We start from the raw sequence: 27256 nt of genomic DNA on the forward strand, positions 1-27256 counted from the left end.
AAATTTTTTTTTTACTGCTTCTCACTACATGGTATGCAACCGTAAATGGCGCCATTATAAAGTACAACTTGTCCCTCAAAAAATAAGCCCTCATAAGGCTACGTGAACGGAAAAATAAAAAGGTTAGGACTATGGGAAGACGGGGAGTGAAAAAAATGAAAAACGCAAAATTAAAAATGGCTTAAAGGGTTAAAGGAGGTTTTCCACTTAAAAAAATCAATTACTGAAGTTATTCAATGAAGTCACGTGCGACTTTGTGAATAACTTACTTCGGCTGATCGGAGCCCATACATTTTAATACTGTACATCAAGCATGTCAAACTCAAAGGCTAACATGGGCCAAAAAAAACAAAATTTAAGTTTATGTGGGCCGCATCAAAAAAAAAAAATTTTTTTTACAATATAATGCAGACGGATCCGTTCTGAACGGATCCACCGTCTGCATTATATGAGCGGATCCGTCTCAGACGGATCCGCTCTGAACGCAAGTGTGAAAGTAGCCTTAGGGGCGAGAACCTGGGACCTTTCATCCCTTGTCCTATTCAGCTCTATCAGGGTGAATAGGACTTCACACTGTCCCTGCTGCTCTGTGCCTTGTGCACACAGCATCAGGGATGTTACCATGGCAACCAGTGCTTCTGTAGCGTCCTGGCTGCCATGGTAACTGATCGGAGCCCCAGGCTTACACAGCTGGGGCTCCGATCAGAAGCTGCCACTGCACCACCAATGAGGGGGAGGGGAGAGGTCCCTGTGGCCACTGCCACCAATGATTTTAATACTGGGGGGTTGAGAGGGGCTGGCGCACTGTGCCACCAATGATTTTAATGGGATGGGGGGTTGAGGGGGGGGGGGCACACTGCACCACCAATGATAAATTACCCCTTTATACAGGAGGCTGGTACTGGCAGATCAGCAGTTAACCCCTCAGGTGCGGCACCTAAGGGGTTAACTGCCTCTGATCGCAGCTCCCTGTCAGCGGCAGGGTGCCGGCAATGCGATTCTGCTGCCGGCACCCGCCTCCTGTATTGTGTTAAAGACTGACTTTCACTATCAGGCCACACAGAGCGGCGCCCAGCGATGTCTCAGCACTCACCATTAGTCCTGGGCGCCGCTCCATTAGCCTGCAGTGCTCCATTACTGTCTCCTCTCCTGCTCCACATGCTGCTGATTACTATCGGAGCGATGGGAGGAGACATCAGATTCACTAGTGGGCGTTCCTTCTTCCTGGCTGTAGCGCTGTCCAATCGCAGCGCAGGGAGAAGGAACGCCCACTAGTGAAGCTGATGTCTCCTCCCATCGCTCCGATAGTAATCAGCAGCATGTGGAGCAGGAGAGGAGACAGTAATGGGGCGCTGCGGGCGAACGGAGCGGCGCCCAGGACTAATGGTGAGTGCTGAGACATCGCTGGGCGCCGCTCTGTGTGGGAAATGGGAATAGTCCTATCATTGGTGGCTCAGTGCGCCCGCCCCTCCTCCGCCCCTCTCTCCTCATTGGTGGCAGCGGCAGCAGCACAGGGGGAGGGAGGACAGCTTCCTTCTCCCCGTGCTGCTGAGAGAACATGAGCGCGCCGATAGCAGCGCGCTCATGTTCAGAGATACTAGACTGCCGGGCCGCAAAGATCTTCATTGTGGGCCGCATGTTTGACACCCATGCTGTACATAGACGAATCTCTGTACAGTATTACTCCGAAGTTTTGAACGAAGCAACTTTGAAGTATCCGAAGTATCGCTCATTTCGCTCAACACTAGGAAAAACAGCAACACCCACAGCATGGTGCTATTAAAAAAAAAATGCCAGGGTCTCATGAAAGTGTTTCATAATTACCCTGGATTTAAATCTAACATCTGTATTTGCCACAGAAATGCACCAAAATAATGCATGTAATTTAAAGGGGTTATCCAGAAGGATAGGTCATCATTATCAGATCAACGGGGGTCCAAGTCCCGGTACCCTCACTAAACGTGGCTGTTCCAGGGAGCCGCCACACTCACACGTCACTGGTCTAGGAAGAGACCTTTTCCGGGTGTCAGACCCCCGCCGATCTGATATTGACCTATCCTGAGGATAGGTCATCAATATTAATTAATGGATTGAGAACCTGGAAAATTGATCAATGGGGTGGAAATAAAAAAAAAAACTGTAATTGCTCCAGTGTTTTAAGAGTTTATCCTTCAGGTCAGTATGATTACTGAGATAGCAAATGTATTCAGTTTTTGTTTCAATGCTTTAAAACATTAAAAAATAAAAAAACTTTCAAAAAAGTCTTTGTATCGCTATATTCCGAGACCCATAACATTTTTATATTTCCGTCTACGGAGCTGCATTTTTTTGTGGGGAGCTGTAGTTTTATTGATGCCATTTTGGGGATATGTATGACTTTTTTTTATCACTTTTTATAAAAAAAAAAAATTGGGGGGGGGAGGTGAAGTGACCAAATATAATTCAAAAATGTATTTTTGTTTTTGCATTTACTGTACAGGATAAATACTTTTATACTTTAATAGTTTGGGCATTTTCGAACTCTATGTTTACACTTCTTTAATATTTCTTCTTCTTATGTATGAATACCCAGCAATCTGCAGTAAAGGTCCATCTGGGTGTTACCAGTAGGGGGTGTCTGTGCACAGTCCACCACTGCTTGACAGTGACAACGCTAGATCTGCTCCCACTGTAGCACATACATGGGAGAAGGTTGATGGGGGTGGAAGCCTGTAAAAGACCAAAGCCAATGCAAAGAGTTTCAAAAGGGATACTGTCTCGCAAATAGGACATTAATGGTGGCAGGAAATTTAAAAAAGTGCCGTACATTTGGAGAATTGGTAACTCGCCAAGGGGTGTGGGCTCAGAAATAAATGCAAGGGAGGCTGGAGAGGACCATTGCCTCCCTTCTCCAAAGTGGGCCACCCAACTACAGTCTAGAAACAGAACATTGGGTCATCTAAATCCTGGAGGAACTCAGGCACAAGGGAGAGGGTAGGGGAGGGATATGTGAGCTAGGTCCCATCTTGGGTGTTTTTTCAAACAATGCGTGTGGGATTCCTCTAACCATAAAACCAAAAACTGTGCTCAATACTGATCCATGGCTTCTCCGTGCTATGGCAACACCAATCACCCACCATAAATAGGAACCTAACTGAAAATGTTTAAGATCAGGTAAACCTCTACCCCATCTTTTTTTGGGCCTACAGTGGAGGGTACACTGAAGCCTGGCCGCTTTCAACATTTTTACCGTTAGACTTCTTTTGCCGTTCCCTTTTTGCTGCAGTTCAGGTCTCCCGCTACATCTCTGTTCAGATCCAGTTTGATGGAACAACATGTTACATGAGAGGATCAGTGACAGCGCACTATAGTAACGTCCCTTAGTAATTGACCAGCTCATGTAGAAAGATGAACCTGGGAACAAAATGACTGCATTTAGAACTTTGAATAATTTTACTTTATTTAAAGAGGTTATTCAGTATCCCATTGGTTTTTAGCTATCTCCCATAGTATGGTTGACCTACTACAAGAATCAGGGGCGTACCTAGAAATCATGGGGCCCCAAAGCAAAATTCAGAATTGGGCCCCCTCCCCTCCTATAGTAAGGCCTCATTCACATTTTTGTGTCCGTTTGATGTTAAAACAAGCATCCATGTTTCATCTGTGAAAATGTCTGTGAAGGATCCGTGTTTAGTCCATGTCTTTTAATTTTTTGCCCTCCGTGTGTCATCCATATTCCACAGACAATACTCAGCTGAAAATTAATTTCTAGAGCGTCAACTATCACCGAAAACTTTAGCGCATCCAGCACTTCAGAGCTGTCTTACATTTAGACCTTTTTCTACGCCCGTCCCCTTCACTGCCCAGCCCACTATTTTAGACCTGGCGTGAGTGGGGAAAAGTCTCAGCGGCGCAACTAACTGTACCTGAAATACGCCTAATTTAGGCGTATTTCTTTATAATAAATGACTCCCTATGTGCATAACTTTTGTTACATCAGCATGCTGCATCTAAAGGGTTAAAATGGCAGAATTGGTGCTTGCTCCAGTCCAGCCAGCTACCTACCTATGTGTCAGCTGTAGGTTATAGCTAGTGATGGACGAACATCGGCCGGGACGGTTCGCGAATGCGCGTTCGCGGCGGGCCCCATTGACTTTAATGGCAGGCGAACCTGAAATATCTTCAGGTCATATTTGCAGCCACCAAATACTTACCAGAAGTGCACAAATATTCCCACAACATGGACAGTGACATACTAGAGGGGGATCATTGGCAAAAATTCCCCCCAAAAATATGTATATTAATCAGGGGCCATTTTTATGCATCTTAAAGGGAAACTCTCAAAAATGTGCCCTGCTAGAGCCTAGAAAAAAATTATTTTAGGCCACGGGAGTACAGGCCCCAAAAATTAGGCATTCACCTGACAGAAAAGGCCTTTTATGCCGCTGTATATACATAAGACAAGGACCAATTGTTGTTCTGTGTGGTGGCGTATGTGTGGGCTGGCATGAGGAAATTCAATTACACGTGGTCGTCACAGGTGTTGAATTCCTCAGAGATCCATGCCTCATTCATTTTTAGAAATGTGTGGTAGTCCACACTGCCATGACTTAGGCGAGTGCGGTCATCGGGCATGATCCCCCCTGCTGCGCTGAATGCCCTTTCGGACAGGACACTCGACGAGGGGCAAGCCAAGAGTTCCATGGCAAATTGTGCCAGCTCTGGCCACAGGTCAAGCCTGTACACCCAGTAGTCCAGGGGTGCCTCGCTTCTCAGAGCGTCCACATCGGCCGTTAACCTGATGTAGTCGGACACCTGTCGGTCTAGGCGTTCCCTGAGGCTGTATCCGTAGGGAGGCTGTCGATAGGTTGGCTGCAAGAATGATCTCATATCCGAAGTGACCAAGACATCTTCAAACTGCCCTCTTCTTGCAGGCGCGGTAGTATTGGTACCCATACCTGTTTCACTGTGGGTGGAAATTCCACTGCCAGTGCCCGCAACAGCAGAATGCAGCTTCTCTCGCAGCAAGGCCTGGAAATGCTGCATTCTGCCAGCCTTCTGTGATGCTGGTAACATGTCCGCCATTTTGTGTTTGTACCGGGGGTCTAAATACGTTGCCACCCAGTACTGGTCCTTGCCCTTTATGCTTTTTATACGGGGGTCCCTCTTCAAACACCGGAGCATGAAGGCCCCCATTTGCACTAAATTGGAAGCGGTGGAGCGCCCTGGCTTCTGCTCATCGCCCAGGAGAATGTCGTCCCCGGTCTCCTCCCCCCAGGCATGGACAACACCAGGGATCCCCGAAAAGTTTGCCTGCTCTTCTTGCTCCTCCTCCTCCCCCAGCCACCATCCTCCTCTGACTCCTCTACAGACTCCTGCTGACTTGTCTCAGATGGAGTAGTCCCCCCTGGGAATTCATTCAGCATTGCGACTTCCTCATCTTCCAGCTTCTGCTCCTCGACCGCTTGATCAAATAACACGACGCAATGCACGCTACAGAAAGAAGGCATAAGGTACGATGTCACTGATGGCGCCCTGGCAGCGACTGACGTCGCGCATGAGCAGCCACTGGCGCGGTGAAAAGAAACCAAGCTCCCCAGAACCTGTCCTGCTGCAGAGTTCGTACAGGTAGTCGTTAACGGCACGTTGCTGCTGGAGCAGCCTATCAAGCATATACAAGGTGGAGTTCCAGCGAGTCGGGCTGTCACAAATCAGACGTCTGATGGGCAGGTGGTGTCACCGCTGAACGTCAGCAAGGCGAGCCATGGCCATATAAGATCTGCTAAAATGGCTAGAGATTTTCCTGGCCTGCTGCAACATGTCCTGGACCTCCGGGTATCTGGCAACGAAACGCTGCACGACTAAGTTCAGGACGTGTGCCATGCACAAGAAGTGTGTTATTTTGCCCTGCTTCAGCGCGCTCAGCAGATTGGCACCGTTGTCGCACACCACTTTACCAACTGTCAAATTGTGGGTTAGCCACTGATCGGCCTGTGACTGCAGAGCTGAAAGCAGTGCAGGACCTGTGTGGCTCTTGGCTTCCAGGCACAACAGCGCAGCACAGCATGGCAACTTCTCATCTGGCATGTCAAATAGGTTCTGGGGAGCTTGGGGGGCGCAGCGGAAGAGGCGGTAGCATTGGAAAAGGAGAAGTCAGCCTAGGAGGAGATGGAGGATGGAGTAGGAGGAGGAGAAGAAGAGGCAGGCCTGCATGCAATCCGTGGCGGTAAAACGAAATCCACACGGGAGCCACGGGTTACATGCTTGACGGCCGTCAGAAGGTTCACCCAGTGGGCAGTAAAACTTATGTACCTTCCCTGCCCGTGTTTGCTAGACCACGTGTCTGTGGTCAGATGTATCTTGGCACCGACATTGTGTGCCAGAGATATATACACTTGCCGCTGATCGTGTCCATATAGCTCTGGGATGCCCTTCGGGGACAAATATTTCCTTCCAGGGACCTTCCACTGCAGCGTGCCAATGGCCACAAATTTTCTAAAGGCCTCTGAGTCCACCAGTTTATATGGCAGTAGTTGGCGGACTAGCAGTTCCAAGCCAGCGGTCAGCGGTTGGGCAAGAGGGTTATCCGGCATCATCAACTTTTTACGCTCGAACATTTGGGTCACAGAAGCCTGCCTTCTGCCAGATCAACGCGATGACGGCATGGTGGAGTGGAGGACAAATGGGAGGAGAGAAGAAAAAGAGGCAGGATGTGGAGCGTCGGGAGTGCGGCTTTGTGGGTTCTGACGGCGTTGCTCCCACTGGGCTCGGTGATGGGAGGCCAGGTGCCTTCTTAAGGCGGTCATCCCTAGGTGAGTGTTGGGCTTACCGTGACTTATGCGTTGACAGCACAGGCTGCAGATGGCAACACTATTGTCAGCAGCTGACACGTTAAAAAAAGTCCACACTGCGGAGCCATGTTCCGGCGTCCTGGGAGCGCCAGAAGTGACCGTGCATGTTGCATGGCTCACTCCAGATACATTTGCAGTCTGCTTTTTACCTCTTGTGCCCTGCGAGCTCTGCCTGCGTCTCCTCCTTCTCCTCCCTCTCTGATGCTCCTTCTCTCCCTCTGATCTTCCCCTCTGATCTCCCCTCCTCTTCCTCTCTTGTGGGCACCCACGTGACATCCATCGACACATCATCATCATCATCTTCACCACCACTGACATTAGAGATCTCGGAGTAGGCAGCAACAGCGGGGACATCCCTCCTTGGGCTGATCTGGGTACAGTCGCCAGACCACTGGGTAGCAGCCATTGCTACCTCCTCTTCCTCATCCGATGTCAATAATGGCTGAGCATTGGTAAGGTCTGGGAATGGATGGGAAAATAATTTCTCTGACTTGAGTGGAGGGGCTACGGTGGTGGTGGAGTCTTTTGGGGTGCACACAGCAAAGAGTGAGGAGGGTGCAGATACAGAGAATGAGGAGGGTGCAGAAGCGGAAGGCTGAATGAGCCACTCAACCAACTCTGGTGAGTTCTTTGAAGTAATTGCACGCGCCTTCTCCAACTTTTCACTTAGGCTCCGGCCTGGTGCACCTGCCCGACCCCTACCACCCCTGTGGAACGGCCTGCCTCTTCCTCTGCCTGTCATTTTCAAAATGACCCCGTGCCTAAGTCCCTAGAGAAGAGCAGTATTTGTGGAAGCAGGTATATCGCAGGCCTCAATCAATATTTGGTGAAAACAGGTATATCGAACCGCTTAATCAGTATTTTGTGGAAGCAGGTATATCATATCCTCAATCAATATTTGGTGGAAACAGGTATATCAATCCCCTCAATCAGTATTTTGTGGAAACAGGTATATCAAACCCTTTAATCAGTATTTTGTGAAAGCAGGTATATCGCAGGCCTCAATCAGAATTTTGTGGAAGCAGGTATATCAAACCCCTTAATCAATATTTTGTGGAAGCAGGTATATCGCAGCCCTCAATCAGTATTTTGTGGAAGCAGGTATTTCGCAGGCCTCAATCAATATTTGGTGGAAGCAGGTATATCAATCCCCTCAATCAGTATTTTGTGGAAACAGGTATATCGCAGCCCTCAATCAGTATTTTGTGGAAACAGGTATATCAAACCCCTTAATCATTATTTTGTGGCAGCAGGTATATCGCAGGCCTCAATCAATATTTGGTAAAAACAGGTATATCAAACCCCTCAATCAGTTTTTTTGTGGAAGCAGGTATATCAAACCTCAGTATTTTGTGGAAGCAGGTACATCGAAGGCCTCAATCAATATTTGGTGGAAGCAGACATATCAATCGCCTTAATTAGTATTTTGTAGAAGCAGGTATATCGCAGCCCTTAATCAATATTTGATGGAAACTGGTATATGAAACCCCTTAATCAGTATTTTGTGGAAGCAGGTATCTCGCAGGCATCAATCAATATTTAGTGGAAGCAGGAATATCAATCCCCTTAATCAGTATTTTGTGGAAGCAGTTATATCGGAGGCCTCAATCAATATTTGGTGGAAACAGGTATATCAAACCCCTTATTCTGTATTTTGTGGAAGCAGGTATATCGCAGCCCTCAATCAGTATTTTGTGGAAACAGTATATCAATCCCCTTAAGGACCAGGCCATTTTTTGCAAATCTTACCAGTGTTACTTTATGTGTGAATAACTTTAAAACACTTTTACTTATCCAGGCCATTCTGAGATTGTTTTTTCGTCACATATTGAACTTCATGACACTGGTAAAATGGAGTAAAAAAAAAATCATTTTTATTAATAAAAAAATACCAAATTTACCAAAAATTTGGAAACATTTGCAAATTTCCAAGTTTCAATTTCTCTATTTCTATAATACATAGTAATACCTCCAAAAATAGTTATTAATTTACATTCCCCATATGTATACTTCATTTTTGGATCATTTTGTGAATGCCATTTTATTTTTTGGGGACGTTACAAGGCTTAGAAGTTTAGAAGAAATCTTGAAATCTTTCTGAAAATTTCTAAAACCCACTTTTTCAGGACCAGTTCAGGTCTGAAGTCACTTTGTGAGGCTTACATAATAGAAACCAAAAATGACCCCATTTTACAAACTACACCCCTCAAGGTATTCAAAACTGATTTTACAAACATCGTTAACCCTTTAGGTGTTCCACAAGAATGGAAAATAGAGATAAAATTTTACAATTTCACATTTTTGGCAGATTTTCCATTTTAATAATTTTTTAACTGCCAAACAAAACTCAATATTTATGGCTCTGATTCTGTAGTTTACAGAAACACCCCATATGTGGTCGTAAACTGCTGTATGGGCACACGGCAGGGCGCAGAAGGAAAGGAATGCCATACGGTTTTTGGAAGACAGATTTTGCTGGACTGTTTTTTTTCACACCATGTCCCATTTGAAGCCCCCCTGATGCACCCCTAGAGTAGAAACTCCAAAAAAGTGACCACATTTTAGAAACTACACCCCTCAAGGTATACAAAAACAGATTTTACAAAATTTGTTAACCCTTTAGGTGATCCACAAGAATTAATGCAAAATAGAGATAAAGATTCAAAATTTCACTTTTTTGGCAGATTTTCCATTATAATAATTTTTTTCAAGTTACAAAGCAAGGGTTAACAGCCAAACAAAACTCAATATTTATGGCTCTGATTCTGTAGTTTATAGAAACACCCCATATGTGGCCGTAAACTGCTGTACGGGCACACGGCAGGGCGCAGAAGGAAAGGAATGCCATACGGTTTTTGGAAGGCAGGTTTTGCTGGACTGTTTTTTTGACACCATGTCCCATTTGAAGCCCCCCTGATGCACTTCTATAGTAGCAACTCCAAAAAATTGACCCCATTTTAGAAACTACGTGATAGGGTGGCAGTTTAGTTGGTACTATTTTAGGGTACATATGATTTTTGGTTGCTCGATATTACACTTTTTGTGAGGAAAGGTAACAAGAAATAGCTGTTTTAGCACCGTTTTTATTTTTTGTTATTTACAACATTCATCTGACAGGTTAGATAATGTGGTATTTTTATAGAGCAGGTTTTCATGGACGTGACAATACCAAATATGACTACTTTTTTTAGTTGTTTGTTTTAGTTTTACATAACAAAGCATTTTTAGAAAAAAATGATTCTTTAGTGTCTCCACATTCTGAAAGCCATAGTTTTATTTATTTTTTGGGTGACTGTCTTGTGTAGGGGCTAATTTTTCTTCAGGATGAGATGACGGTTAGATTGGCACTATTTTGGGGTGCGTATGACTTTTTGATCGCTTGCTATTACACTTTATGTGATGTAAGGTGACAAAAAATGGCTTTTTTCACGCCGTTTTTATTTTTTTACGGTGTTCATCTGAGGGGTTAAATCATGGGATATTTTTATATAGAAGGTTGATACGGCGATACCTAATATGTATATTTTATTTATTTATTTAAGTTTTATACACTAATATAATTTTCGAAACAAAAAAAAAATCATGTTTTAGTGTCACCATAGTCTGAACCATATTTTTTTTTTTGGAGATTCTCTTAGGTATGGTATAATTTTTGCGGGATGAGATGACGGTTTGATTGGTACAATTTTGGGGTGCACATAACTTTTTGATCGCTTGCTATTACACTTTTTGTGATGTAAGGTGAAAAAAAAAATTTTGGACACTTTTTTTTTACGGTGTTCACCTGAAAGGTTAGCTCATGTGGTATTTTTAGAACAAAATAATTTTTTATTAGAATTTTCAAAGAAATTTCAATATAACATACAGAAAAAAATTATTTTTCACATGTAATATTACTTCATATCACATGAGGTGGGAACACATAATCTACGTTTCAAATATAATTGATTATGCATGTATCAGAATAAATTGCAGTAAAATAAAATAAACATGTAGACAAAAGTGCCTTCTTAAATCTTTGTTAACTTTAACATTAAATGAATAAAGAAAAGTGAATCTTTATTACATATACATTGAGAACATATCTTTAATTACAGATAAAGTCAAGTACACTTTAGAACTAGAGTCCCTAAAATATTTTACCTCAATAAAAAAAATCTAAAATTGGACCTCCAAGGGAATTACCACATTTATTAGCATAGTTGAAGACAATATTATTAAGCCCTTCAATCTAATAAAGGAAAAATTCAATCTTTCAGAAGAAGACAAGCCAGTATATAACGCCTTGAAAAAGATGTGGGAAAGATGTCCCAAAACAGATACATATATTCCCCAACAGTTGTCAGACCTATTGAATCAAACCTACACTAATCTTACAAAAAGCAACTTTAAACCAATATACGATATACTAAACAACGACTCAACTCAAGAATTTTTGCCCTACCATAAAAAATGGGAATTAGACCTTAATAAAAACATACCCTTAAATAAATGGAACACAGCATTGAAACTGTTTAAAAAAGCAACAATTTGCACTAACCATAGAGAACAATTATTTAAAACACTATGTAGATGGTATCACACCCCTGCAAGATTACATTTCTTTTACGACGCATGCTCAGACACATGTTGGAGAAACTGTAATCAAAGGGGAACTTTGTTCCATGTCTTTTGGTCTTGCCCGAAACTGACGAAATTGAAAGGTGATATAGGTATACTAGTTAATATGATCACAGGTAAAACCCTTACTATCACCCCAGAACTGGTATTGCTGAATCTGGGAATAGACTCTATGGATTCATCGGTGCAGTTCCCCTTTAAACACATCTTTATTGCATATAGAACGTTGATAGCAAAAAACTGGAAAACAGAAACAATACCAATTACTAAAAATATTATAGAGATGGTGTCAAGAAGCTGTATTAATGAAAAATCGTATGCAATATGTATGGACAGGTATACCATTATGCAACAAAAATGGAAAGCATGTGGTATTTTTATAGAGCAGGTTTTTACGGACACGGCGATACCTAATATGTATACTTTTTTTTATATATTTAACACAATAAAAGCATTTTTGAAAAAAAATAAATCATGTTCTAGTATCTCCATAGTCTGAGAGCCATAGTTTTTGAATTTTTTGGGCGATTGTCCTATGTAGGGGCTAATTTTTTGCGGGATGAGGTGACGGTTAGATTGGTACTATTTTTGGGGGCATATGCCTTTTTGATCGCTTGGTGTTGCACTTTTAGTGATGTAAGGTGACAAAAATTGCTTTTTTTAACACAGTTTTTATTTTTTATGGTGTCTATCGGACGGGGTGGATCATGTGATATATTTATAGAGCCGTTCGTTACCGACGCGGCGATACCTAATATGTGCGGTTTTTATTTTTTTATTAGAAAATCAGGGGAAAGGGGCGTGTTGTTTTTTTTTTTACTTGAAACTTTATTTTTTTAAACTTTATTTCTGTTTCACTCTGGGATTTCAACTTTTGGGGGTCTGATCCCCTCTGCAATGCATTACAATACATCTGTATTGTAATGCATTGCCTGTTCGTGTACTACAGTGAGTAGTACACAAACAGGTTGCCTAGGAGACCCAGCCTGAGGCTGGATCTCCTCGGCTCCCGTAGAAGGCAGGTCCGGATGCCATGCAGGGCATTGGGCAGCCTCTGCACGGCATCTGGCTGCCTTGTTACGCATCGGGTCCCCGCCACAGCAGCGCGGGGACTCGATCCGCTGCTTCACCTGCCGCAAACCACTTCTATGTCACGGTCAGCGCGGACCACGGCATAGAAGGGGTTAATCCGCCGGCATCGCTGTAAACAGCTAAGCCGGCGGATACAGCAGGCGCCCGGCTACCAGGGACTGCCGGACCCCTGCAGTGATCGGGCGCGCACCACTCCGGTGCTCGCCCGATCATCCCGCCATGCATGTACGGCGGAATGCATTCTGGCAATGCATCCCCCGCCGTACATGCACGGCGTTCTGCGTTAAGGGGTTAATCAGTATTTTGTGGAAGCAGTTATATCGCAGGCCTCAATCAATATTTGGTGGAAACAGGTATATTAAACCCCTTAATCAGTATTTTGTGGAAGCAGGTATATCGCAGCCCTCAATCAATATTTGGTGGAAACAGGTATATCAAACCACTTAATCAGAATTTTGTGAAAGCAGGTATATCGCAGGCTTCAATCAATATTTGGTGGAAGCAGGTATATCAAACCCCTTAATCAGTATTTTTTGGAAGCAGGTATATCACACCCCTCAATTATTATTTTTACCACGACAGTTATATCACACCATCCAGTTTATTTGGGGCAACAGGTATATCACAGCCGTCAATCAGTATTTTGTGGAAGCAGGTATATCACACCCCTCAATCAGGTTTTTCACAGGTATATCACACCAATTGCAAATAGTTGTTCCAATAGCGCTTGTCCCTCTATATAGCTGCGGTATCGCAGCAGAACTGCACACAACTGCTGCACAATACAAATGCACTATAATATACTTTCTATGTTAGAAAGTATATTATAAGTATATCACACCCCTCAGTATATCATATCTATCGATAGCCCACCTATACCAGTCCTTAAAAGGACTTTTGTGGCCCTATTAGCTAGAGTTTGGTGTCCCTAACAGCCTGTCCATGCTCCACAAAGCAACCTCTTCTTACACTGGCAAAACACAGAATCTTTTATATTTGAGGATAATGAGGAGGGGCTGACAAACCCGTTAAATGAAAGGTCAATGGCAGACACATTTAAGGAATTTGAAACCCTACTACAAAAACAACTAAAACAACATTGGGAAATAAGGGCTCTTAGACAATATATTTTACAGGGGAAAATACCAACAGGACTATTACTGACCAAAACACCAGCATATGACCTATACACTCACCTAAAGAATTATTAGGAACACCTGTTCTATTTCTCATTAATGCAATTATCTAATCAACCAATCACATGGCAGTTGCTTCAATGCATTTAGGGGTGTGGTCCTGGTAAAGACAATCTCCTGAACTCCAAACTGAATGTCAGAATAGGAAAAAAAGGTGATTTAAGCAATTTTGAGCGTGGCATGGTTGTTGGTGCCAGACGGGCCGGTCTGAGTATTTCACAATCTGCTCAGTTACTAGGATTTTCACGCACAACCATTTCTAGGGTTTACAAAGAATGGTGTGAAAAGGGAAAAACATCCAGTATGCGGCAGTCCTGTGGGCAAAAATGCCTTGTGGAGGCTAGAGGTCAGAGGAGAATGGGCCGACTGATTCAAGCTGATAGAAGAGCAACGTTGACTGAAATAACCACTCGTTACAACCAAGGTATGCAGCAAAGCATTTGTGAAGCCACAACACGCACAACCTTGAGGCGGATGGGCTACAACAGCAGAAGACCCCACCGGGTACCACTCATCTCCACTACAAATAGGAAAAAGAGGCTACAATTTGCACGAGCTCACCAAAATTGGACTGTTGAAGACTGTAAAAATGTTGCCTGGTCTGATAAGTCTCGATTTCTGTTGAGACATTTAAATGGTAGAGTCCGAATTTGGCGTAAACAGAATGAGAACATGTATGCATCATGCCTTGTTACCACTGTGCAGGCTGGTGGTGGTGGTGTTATGGTGTGGGGGATGTTTTCTGGGCACACTTTAGGCCCCTTAGTGCCAATTGGGCATCGTTTAAATGCCACGGGCTACCTGAGCATTGTTTCTGACCATGTCCATCCCTTCATGACCACCATGTACCCATCCTCTGATGGCTACTTCCAGCAGGATAATGCACCATGTCACAAAGCTCGAATCATTTCAAATTGGTTTCTTGAACAAGACAATGAGTTCACTCCACTAAAATGGCCCCCACAGGCACCAGATCTCAACCCAATAGAGCATCTTTGGGATGTGGTGGAACGGGAGCTTCATGCCCTGGATGTGCATCCCTCAAATCTCCATCAACTGCAAGATGCTATCCTATCAATATGGGCCAACATTTCTAAAGAATGCTATCAGCACCTTGTTGAATCAATGCCACGTAGAATTAAGGCAGTTCTGAAGGCAAAAGGGGGTCCAACACCGTATTAGTATGGTGTTCCTAATAATTCTTTAGGTGAGTGTATAATATAGACTTTGAAAAAGAATGGGAAACCTTTTTACGAACACAGTCCATTGTACTAATGGAGATGATCATAAAGAGGAGATCCCAGATATTGGAACAATTAACAACACAAATAGAAGAAATGAAAGTTATTATTGCAAATTTACCTAAGAATGACAAATACAAAATGTGGCAAGAGAGAATATGTAAAAATATAGATAAGATAGAGTATGATATAATTAAAAAAAAAGTTAGAAAAATCCAAAACACCAAAAAAGAGTCCAAGAAAAACAAAATGATCGACAGTTCACAAACACCACAAGCTATAGAGATAGAACCAACACACAATAGAAATCAAGGTAATTTTAATATACCAACTTCAAACAGATATGAGATATTTACAGAGAATCATTTTTTAGATCAGACTTCGCCTCATCACAAAGTACGATCACGACAAAAGACACCAAGAAGATCCCCACAAACATACACAGCACAGATGGAGTCCCCAATACAATTTGAGACACAGAAACAACAGTCGGGACCACCACTATCACAAAACACACCAGCAATACAAAACACCACAATCACGGGAATCAACACGATATGGGGAACCCCAGAACTCACAAAGACACCAACACAAACCACAAGGACACGGAAGACGAAATTATGTAGAGGACTCAAACAGAAGAAAACACAACACTCACTACAATTAGAAGAGACATATGCCATTGTAAATTTAAGCACTATTACTCTCACTCCATCACAGATAAATCTATTAAATAAAGGCCTTAAATTTGCACCATTAAATCAATTGAACAAATTCAATACCTACATAGGTATAGAAAAATACATTAGAAAGCTCTGTCTAAAGAAATATTTTTATTAAAAACCCATTAGGGGATGAAGTTAACCCAATAGAAGGAAGAAATTACATCCATACAGAGGTAAAAACTAAATCAACAAAATACCCAAGACAAGAAATTAGCGAAGAAATGACAACATTTAGACAAGCAGTAGAACATGACAATAGAAAAATAAAAATTAATAATATTAGGGAGAATAATTTATCCAAAGCGGAAATACAAGCAGTAAAACAGTTACAGAAAGATCAAAAAATAACAATACGTCCAGCAGATAATGGGGGAGCCCGGAGCAATAGTTATATGGGATACGGAGAACTATAATAAAGAATGTATAAAACAATTGACAGACACAACCACCTATACAAAGTTACATGCCGATCCTACAACAGAATATTACAAGGAATTATTAAGTCTATGTGAAGAAGGACAAAAACAAGGTATTCTATCTAAACAAGAATTCCAATACATTACTAATACCCAACGTAGACTACCAGTGTTCTACTGTGTCCCAAAGCTACATAAAGACCCCATCAATCCACCAGGACGACCGATAATCTCAGGAATAGGATCCCTCACTGCAAACTTGTCACACTACATTGACAAGCTACTGCAACCCACAGCTAAAATAGTTAAATCATACATCAAAGACACCACAGAAGTTATACAAATAATAGAAAAATTGCAATATAACCCTCAATGGATTATAGGGACACTGGATGTGCAATCCTTATATACAGTAATAGACCAAAAACAGGGAATGGAAGTCACGGGACAACAATTACAACAGGGAAGTCAATTACCCAGGGAACAGATAGAATACTTGCAGGAAATCACACATTATATATTGAGCCATAATTATTTTTGGTTCAATTCAGATGTATGTCTACAGATATGGGGTACAGCGATGGGCACCAGTTTTGCCCCCACTTATGCCAACTTATTCATGGCCAATTGGGAACAGGAGTTCATTGACCCCAAACTGGGGACAGACCTGGTGCTCTGGAAAAGGTACATCGATGATGTCCTATTTGTATGGAAAAACAACCAGGAATCTCTAGATAAATTCCTGGAGGATATCAATCAAAACAAATACAACTTACTGTTTTCAGCAAAAATTAGCCAAACAATGGTCGAATTTCTAGACCTACAAATTAAACTAGAGGATGAAAAATTTGTTTGCAATACGTATTACAAGCTGACCTCTAGGAATAGCTACATCCTATACAATAGTTGTCATTTACCCCAATGGCTTTTAAATATACCATCAGGACAGTTCAGGCGAATCAGAAGAAACTGCTCAAAAATATAAGATTTTCAGGAGGAAGCTAAAATATAGAAAAATCAATTCCTCCAAAAACAATACCCCTTGGAGATATTGGAGACAGCACTAGATACAGTTCGTCAATTAGATCGAGAGACTTTCTTCAACACAAAAACTAAAATAGATCAGATAAACAAAGGAGACAACATGAGGATAATTCTACCATTCAATACACAACACAAAAAGGTGAGGTACATAATTAAAAAGCACTGGCACTATATAGAGAAAGATAACGTAATAGGTCACTTGATACCACATTTTCCACAAATCACTTTCACCAAGGCACCTAACTTGGGACTGATAGTGGCACCATCAATCCTAAAAAAAAATAAAAAATCACAACAGTCTATACAAAAATGTACGGGATGTAAAACTACTTCATTCCCTAAAAAAACTATCTCATTAAATTCCACCACAAATACTCACCAACACATGATAAAAGATTTCCTCACATGTAACTCCAATAGTGTAATATATATCATACAGTGCCCATGCAAAAGACAATTGGTAGGAAGAACTAAAAGAACACTCAAAGTACGCATTGCAGAACACATCTCCAATATCAAGAAGGGTTATGAAAAACATACCTTATCAAATCATTTTAAGGTTTCACACAACCAAAACCCAAAGGGACTCACTTTTACAGCATTAGAAAGAGTAGAGATAGACTCTAGGGGTGGAGACCATATCAAGAAAATGTCAAGGATAGAATCTAGACATATCTTTGAATTCAACACCCTCCTGCCAGCAGGACTAAATGCCGAGATGGAAATCTTTGGGTTTCTTTAAATTTTGGAAGGGGGGGGGGGGTCCCCCACCGACGGAGGACCCGGAGGTTGCTTGATACATCTCCGGGTCCCCTCCCTCCGACTCACTGCCTTAAATTCTCCATGATTCATGATTCAATAATTATAAAGTATCCAAGATGTTTGCAAAGTCACTTACTTACCTCTATGATTTGAAAAAGTGCGGATCTGTTGGTCCCCTTAGGTTTCTGTCGGCAAACAGCTCCTCTAACTAATAACATGAAAAATTCTTTTTTTTTACAAAAAAATATATTTTAAAATAATAAATAGCATAAAAACAAAGTTAGCAATTACATACAAAAGTGATTTTACATTGATACACCTTGAAATATCTAGAGATAATAATGAATAAGAAAAACGCACCGAGGTAATTAAAAAAAACGCAACATTACCGCAAGATAAACGCAAGGAAATTTTAAATATTTTTAGAAAAAAATGTATGGCTAGTATGTGATAGTATAAAAAGACACATCAGCCTATTGAGATAAAGAGATATTGTATGGAACTTTGGAAATATATATCGTAATAGATATATAGAATATACAACATAAGATGGTATACATCTATAACAATAGGCTACATTTATCAAAATTGCAATACTATATTATGCCATTTATAACATATACATAACCGACATTGTTAATTTTAGTTGTGTACTTCTAATAAACAACTTTGTATTGTATGTATTTTAATAATATAGGAATAACTCTCTATTTATACATAGACAAAAATAAGGCAATACGATCTTACTCAATACACTAAGATCCCAACTAGGATCACACAGAAATCCATGCCATATCTTCAGTACAACACAATTAAATTAATCTGAACCATACCTGGGAAGGTATATAAACTGGCCACATTCATGAGAAAAATGACCACTGAGGAAGGAGTCTTATGCCTCGTTTCCACTGAGCGGATCGGTTCGGGTCGTTTAGAATGGAACGGGTTTGAATGGTCCGGTCTATTCTGGTGAGCGTTTCCACTGCAAATCGGACCGCCGGGGCCATACAGGTTTTAGAAAAAATGCCTCTCATGATGTCACACTAGTGCGACGAGAAACGTGATGCAGCGTCACTCAGCGTCAGCCAAACAACAACAACAACAATGGAGGTCATTCAGCAGCTCGTCTTTTCTCTGCTAGCCTTTTGGTTCGTAATAGGCAAAATTCATACCGCACTGTATGAGAGAAGGTTGCGAGCGGCAATGAGAAACACAGCCGAAAAGAGAAGAAAACTTTTAGCTTGGATGTGTAGCCGGGAGGAGAAGTATACATTTGTGCTGCTAAGACAAAGACGGCAGCGCTATAGGGTAAGCACAACTGACTGACTTACCTGAAACACACACACACACATACACTGACACACTGAAACACACACTGACCTACACACACACTGACCTACACACACACACTGACACACACACACTGACCTATACACACACTGACACACACACTGACCTATACACACACTGACACACACACACTGACACACACTGACCTATACACACACACACACTGACACACACTGACCTATACACACACTGACACACACACTGACCCACACACCCTGACCTATACACACTGACACACTCACACTGACCTATACACACACTGACACACTCACTGACCCACACACCCTGACCTATACACACACTGACACACTCACTGACCCACACACCCTGACCTATACACACACTGACACACTCACTGACCCACACACCCTGACCTATACACACACTGACACACTCACACTGACCTATACACACACATACACTGACCTACACACACACACTGACACACACACTGACCTATACACACTGACACACTGCATTTTTTACAGATGCTTCTCCTTTTGGCAAAGCAGCGCCGCCGACCAGTGATTTGGGCTTTCCCTCGTGCCAATGAGTGGTGGAATGTGACCGTCCCAGGATTCACCCACAGACAGTGGGTGCAGAATTTAAGGATGTCAGAGGAAACCTTCTCATTCCTTTGTGCAAAGCTACGTCCAGTGATGGAAAAGAAAAGCACCAACTTCAGAGCCTGTTTGCCTGTAAGGAAAAGAATTGCCATTGCACTGTGGAAGCTGGCTACCAACAGTGAATACAGGAGTATAGGTCATCTTTTTGGTGTCAGCAAATCATCAGTGTGCCGGTGTGTGCAGGACTTCTGTAAGTCTGTGTGCACATTGCTAGCGCCTGAAATTGTTCATTTTCCTAACAGGGAAAAGCTCAAAGACATGGCTGAGTACTTTGAGAACAGGTGGGGCCTTCCACAGTGTGTTGGTGCTATTGATGGCTCACACATACCAATAATAGCACCACAAGAATACCACACTGACTACTTCAACCGAAAAGGCTGGCATTCCATCATCCTCCAGGGAGTAGTGGATGGCAAGGGACTATTCTGGAATGTGAATGTAGGAAAGCCTGGGAGTTTGCATGATGCTCGGGTTCTCCGATTGTCAACATTTTGGGATTGGGTTGGCCAGGGAGGCCTGTACCCTGTTAGCACTAAGAACATTTGTGGGGTGAATGTTGGCTATTATGTGCTTGGGGACTCTGCCTATCCTTTACAAAATTGGCTCCTGAAACCATTTCCTGACAATGGGCGCCTAACAACAGAGCAGCAAATCTACAACAAGAAAACATCCAGGGCACGTGTTGTAGTGGAAAATGCGTTTGGAAGACTTAAGGGTAGATGGAGGTGTCTTATGAAGAGGAATGACAGTGACATTCAACTTACCAAATCCATGGTCCTAACGTGCTGTGCTCTTCACAATCTTTGTGAAAGTCATGGAGAAGACTTTGACCAGGATTGGAATACATCTCCAGAAGAGCCAGTACCAGTAATAGCAGCACAGGATATGGAAGAAGAGTGCAGTGAAATACGTCAGGCTCTGATGAGGCACCTTAACGTTAACGTTGTTACCGTGAATAATTAAAATCTTTAATTACTTTTTGCTAAATGCTAAATAAAATCAGACATACTCAGAGAAGTCGTTCTTGTTTTTTATTCCACAAAAAAAATCATCTTCCTACATATTTTGTAAAGGCAAAATTTTGATAATGTAGAAACATTGTTTACAATAAAGAGCTTGTAAAGGTTTGTTTTTTATTAAGCTAGTGCAGGGATATGCAATTAGCGGAAATCCAGCTGTTTTGCAGAACTACAAGTCCCATCATGCTTTTGCCTCTGGGTGTCATGCTTGTGACTGTCAGAGTCTTGCTATGCCACATGGGAATTGTAGTTCTGAAACAGTTGCATATCCACTAATTGCATATCCCTAAGCTATTGCATTGTTGTTTTTTTCTTCAATTTCACTTCCAATAAATGTTTTTTTTTTGTTTTCTTTGTATGAATTTCTAACTTCCTGTTCCTCCTCAGTAAGCTGTTCAATAAGCTGTGCTGACTGACTAAACACAGCTCAGATGATGTTGTCAGGTTTACTGAGAAGGAACAGGAAGTGAGAAATTCAGACCAAGAAAAAAAACATCTAAAAAGGAAATTAAAGGAAAAGGTAAACCAAAAATGCCAAGTATATTCGCAATTACATCTACAATGCAAAAATGAGAAGAAATTAAGCGATCGGGGGTGCCCTTTGTTGAAATCCAGGCTCCACCGTCCAAGGGGGGTGATAACGCAAAGGAGGCAGAAGGGAATCAAAGCAGCAGCACAAAGAAAGCCATGTGCAGCAAGGAGCAAATGTGTCCAATCTTGTGTGATCGCTGATGGCTCAAAGGAGCCTATTAAAAAAAAAAAAAAATCTAACCTTTAAAACCCACTCTAATTATATATTTTTAAACGTAAACATGGGTACAGGTCCTGTGCTGCATGAAAGGCACTAATGTCTGGGTGGTGACCTGGGTTGACGATTGGCTCCAATCACTTGAACAAGCTGACCAAGGACACCGAGGAAGGCCTGGTTGAAGGTAGCCAACTGCTCCATCTGCTGCCGGGCAATTTCTGCCTCCTGGCGCATAGCTTCCTGGGCATCCTGACGTACTGCTTGAAACCGCCTCTCAGAAAGGTTATCCATTCTTTCCAGCTGCCTTTCTTCTGCTGCCCGCATATCCTCCATGACTGTGCGCAGATCCAACTGTAACCTTCTCCTTTCACCTGTAATATACAAAAGACCGAAATATTGCTTTTGGTAACATCTGCCAAACCAATACTGTAAGCTCCTTTCTCATCTGCCCCACACTGATTCACTGCCACACCTCTGTTCCCCCCGCTCATCTGCTACACCAATACACAGCACTGCTCATCTGCCCACTGCTGAACCCCCTTCTCATCTCTTCCACCACTGTACCTGCTGCTAATCCCCCCCTTCTCATCTCTTCCACCACTGTACCTCCTGCTAATCCCCCCCTTCTTATCTCTTCCACCACTGTACCTCCTGCTAATCCCCCCCTTCTCATCTCTTCCACCACTATACCTCCTGCACATCTCCCCCACAGCTGATCTCCCCCTTTTTATCTATTCCAACACTGTACCTCCTGCACATCTCCCCCACAGCTGATCTCCCCCTTTTTATCTATTCCAACACTGTACCTCCTGCACATCTCCCCCACAGCTGATCTCCCCCTTTTTATCTATTCCAACACTGTACCTCCTGCACATCTCCCCCACAGCTGATCTCCCCCTTCTTATCTATTCCAACACTGTACCTCCTGCACATCTGCCCCACTGCTGTTTTAGTTTAAGAAAATGCACAGTTAAAAATTTATTTTTTATCATCATGTCTTACCATTGTGCCTTGGTGCATTGGGAGTACTCTGTAGTTGGCTACTCTGTGGTTGGCTTGAGGAAATACTGCTGCTGTTGCTGCTGAAAGACATTGAAGGTCCATCTTCTGATAAGTTTGATGCATAAAGTGGAGAGTCCATCAACTGTTTCTGAAAATAAACATATGGTTAGATATTATATTTTAAATGGTAAGCAGAGCGATATTCTAAGCGAAGTTTTAAAAAAAAAAAACTTACCAAAGGGGTCTACCATGGATTCGAGAATTACAGTTGCAGAGTCCAGACCTCCCTCCCTGCCTTGGTTTGCTGGCCGATGACCGTAAATGGCGTCGTACCACCTCCAAGCAGTTGGACAGTTTCCACTACGGCTGTTGGCGTCCTTAATTTTTTTATATTGTGCTTTAAGCTTTTTAAGCTTTGCCCTACACTGGCCCGACGTCCGTTCAAATCCCTCGGCTGCCATCCGCTGCGAAATATCTTTATAGACCTTTTCATTTCTCACTGATCCATCAAGCTCACTCTGAATAACGCCATCGCCGATGATTGCTAAGAACGTAGATAGTTCCTCAGATAACCAGACCCTGCTGTTGTTTGCTGGCATCCTTCTCCTTTATATGGACTAATAAGGCGACGTGGTGATTGTTTGGCGCTTTGCTTTGACGTCAGCATTGATGTTTTCTGACCACCAATCAGTGGAAAGTACTGTGTGACGCCAGTAGCTCCGCCCTAACCGTACCGTTCCATTTTCTATGGACCCACATGAGAAGCAGGACCCTGAATGGCGCGGTACGGTTCGGTTTTATGGCACGCTTTCATAATGGAAACACCCAAAATAGCGTACCGTACCGAACCGTACCGAACCGATCCGCTCAGTGGAAACGAGGCACTAGTTAACTCCGAAACGCGTATGGTAATGTGATCAATATTCTCATGAAATAAACGACAGGACCGAAAATTGATGCTCTTCAAGTAACGAACAGGGAGAGGGATCGGTAACGCGATTTACAAGGGAAACGCCGAAAATTCACATCTCCAGTGAAACCTGGTCTTTCGCTAAACTGATTACATGCACAAGAATACCATCAGGGAGTCACTGTTAGGGCATATCCGCAGTTAGTTACCGAGGACCCCTAAACCGGTGGACAATATTCCTGGAAGCCAGACCACTGCCTGCAACGACCGAGCTACCCATGGGACGCCACGATACACGCAGTAAAGCCGGCAAGTTCAGCAGAACAGTGAGTAAACCAGTGCTGAATGTATATGCAAGCAGCGATATCTGAGATACCACACAATACATTACAGACGATCGCAAAAGTAACCGATTTAACTGAGCAAGCACAATTGATGACTGTATAAGACTATCAGTATAAATTCATGCACGTCTCACCTCGATACTAGCTGGGTTAGTGAGGCCACCGGACGGACGTTGTTATTTGCACAGAGCCACTTCATTGGGATCACCACCTATATATATCAAGGATATATAGAGACTATACCTTCTATGTGATATATATGTTTTTTTATGTGTATTTTATGGAATTTTGTATTTAATCACAGATTTTTATATTTACAACTCATTCTGAATGTTTTACTAAATAAATATATTGTTCAAACAATCCTCCATGTGTAACCAAGTGTAGGTGTGCCCTACTACTCTTTCTCAAACACATAATGTAAAATGGCTGCCAGATCGGGTTGTTATAGGGTGTGGGTGTGTCCATGTGCTGAAAAGTCTCAATTGGCTGTCCTGTCCCACCTGATAGATGTGTCATGGGTCAAAATTCGGCGCCATTGCAGAAAAATATGGCGCTGGCAGACATCGCCATATGTTCGCATGTTTGGCGAATCGCGAACACGCAAAGTTCACCGCGAAACGACTGCCGAGCGAACCACAAGGCCATCTCTAGTTATAGCTGACAACGACAGTTGATGGCACAGGCTCAACTCCTGAGCCTGCGCTATCACTGTGCTACACATCTAGGTAGCAGTCCCTGCCTCTCAGTGTCCTATTAGAAATAGGATATTACTAACAGGGCAATAAAAGGCAGGGACGGAACCTGTCACGGTCTGTCCTGTGACAGGGGTCAGAAGATCTAAGAGACTGGCTGCAAGTGATGTGATCTGACAGCCTCTCTGGTTTCACTTGTTTCTGAGTTGTTGCTGGGTATGACCACACCTCTGGTCTCAGGTGTAACAGAAGTGTTCATTCCAACTCCTCTATTTAGTCTGGCCTCACCCATCATGCTATGCGGTTGATAGCTCCTTTCTGGTGTTGAAGAGCTGGTGTCTGATTCTCCTCTGAGTCCCTGCTCGTCTGCATACTTTGGAGTTGTGTCTTTTCCCTATTTCTTGTTCGTGGTTTTCCCCTATCTTTTGGTATTAGGCCTGAGGGAGTCTCCTGTTCCTTCAGCTGGGAAGGAACAGGTCATCTCTTGTCCTGACACTATTTCCAGGGCCCTTTAGGGTCAGATAAGGGCCCTAGGTTCCAGCATTTTGTTAATGATATCTTTCATCATCTGGTGGGGAGGTTTGTTGTTGTGTATCTGGATGACATTCTAATTTATTCTCCAGATATGGAGACCCATCAGGATCACGTGAGACAGGTGTTACTAAGAGATCCTAAGAGAGAATAAATTGTATGCTAAGATGGAGAAGTGTGTATTTGCAGTTTAGGAAGTGCAATTCCTGGGTTACCTACTCTCAGCTTCAGGTTTTCGTATGGATCCAGAGAAGGTCCGTGCTGTGTTGGACTGGGATCGACCCGAAAATCTGAAAGCGCTTATGCGTTTTTTGGGGTTCACCAACCACTACCGTAAATTCATTTTGAACTACTCGACTGTGGTTAAACCTTTAACGAACATGACTAGGAAAGGTTCGGATGTCTCAGTCTGGTCTATGCGGCATTACAAGCTTTTCCTGCGGTGAAGGAATGTTTTGCTTCTGTTCCTATACTGGCGCAATCGGATGTGTCACAACTATTCATTGTGGAAGTTGACGCATCCGAGGTAGGTGTAGGAGCAGTCTTGTCGCAGGGTCCTTCACCTAGTAAATGGCACCCATGCGCATTCTTTTCTAAGAAACTCTTGGCTGCAGAAAGAAATTATGACGTGGGTAATAGAGAGTTGCTGGTCATTAAGTTGGCTTTTGAGGAATGGCGTCATTGGTTGGAAGGAGCATTTTATCCTATTACTGTGCTTACTGATCACAAAAATCTGGCTTACCTGGAGTCGGCTAAATGACTGAACCCAAGGCAGGCCAGATGGTCGTTTTTTTTTACCAGATTTAATTTCATTGTCACCTATCGCCCTGGGGTTAAAAACATCAAGGCTGATGGTTTGTCGCGTAGCTTTCCTGGAGTGACGGGGTGTGTGTGATTCGGAGGATCCTGGTCCGATATTGTCTGTAGTTTTATATCTGCCCTATATCCCGACCTTGAGGCAGAGGTGTTGGAGGCCCAGGGAGATGCACCGGATTCTTGTCCTCCGGGGAAATTGTTTGTTCCTTCTGAATTACGTCACAAGGTGTTCGAGGAACATCACTGAACGGTTCTCACAGGACACCCCGATTCTGGTGGCCGGGGTTGCGTAAGTGTGTTGAGGACTATGTGTCTGCTTGCAGTACTTGTGTACGTGCTAAGGTGACACATACCCAGCCTTCCGGATCTTTACTTCTGCAACCCATCCCGTCCGGACTTTGGACTCATTTATCCATGGATTTTATCACGGATTTACCTAATTCTTCAGGAAAAACTGTGATTTTGGTGGTTGTTGATCGCTTTAGTAAGCATTGCCAGGTCTACCTAATGCTAAATCTCTGGCTTAAGTTTTTGTCGATAACATTGCAAAATTACATGGTATTCCTTCTGATGTGGTGTCTGATAGGGGATCTCAGTTTGTTTCCAAATTCTGGAAGGCGTTCTGTACTTGTCTGGGGGTACAATTGTCCTTCTCTTCGGCCTTTCATCCTCAGTCGAACGGACAGATTGAACGCACTAACCAGCCATAAATAACCATAGACAGGAGTCCACTGATAAGTCGCAGTTTTTGGGGCATATTAGTTCCACCCGCAATTTGACACATTTTCTGGTACGGAGACTTCTGGCATACCTGAAGAGGAACGATTTTCCTCTTCTTTGTCATCTATTTGGCGGAAAATTGAAAGTAATAAAAAAAAAAATGGGCAACAAGTATAAACGTATGACTGACAAGAGACGTATGAATGGTCCGGACCTGAGAGTAGGTGATTCTGTGTGGTGCTGTCCACAAGAAACATTAAGTTGAAAGTACCTTCTTGGAAGTTGGGTCCAAGGTTTATTGGTCCATATAAGATCACTGACATTATCAACCACCAAAAACCGTAATTTTTGTTTGTGTCAGTGAGGCTATGGATCCAATTGCTGCACTGGCTGGACAATTGCAGGGTCTGTCTATAGAGGTAGCCGACCTCTGCATGCAGATCTAGGTATCACAGGCTGTTGGTGCCGGTAGTAGTTACCAGGCCTAGTACCCTTTCCTTTTGTGGTCGGTGTGGAGTGATCTACCCACACCGCGCCGTGACAGAACTTGACCATAAAAGGGGGTCTAT

The 27256-nt window shown here is 42.9% G+C and overlaps 1 protein-coding gene across 1 annotated transcript; it reads left to right on the top strand.

Annotated features, from left to right (window-relative positions):
• Positions 1–19887: 19887 nt before the first annotated feature.
• Positions 19888–20865, top strand: LOC120993614 (protein ANTAGONIST OF LIKE HETEROCHROMATIN PROTEIN 1-like). The gene has a single exon (XM_040422088.1). It carries the CDS (start codon positions 19888–19890, stop codon positions 20863–20865), a length of 978 nt encoding a protein of 325 aa, XP_040278022.1.
• Positions 20866–27256: the final 6391 nt, after the last annotated feature.

The sequence above is a fragment of the Bufo bufo genome, chromosome 3 (genome assembly GCF_905171765.1).
Source record: "Bufo bufo chromosome 3, aBufBuf1.1, whole genome shotgun sequence".
Lineage (NCBI taxonomy): Eukaryota > Metazoa > Chordata > Amphibia > Anura > Bufonidae > Bufo > Bufo bufo.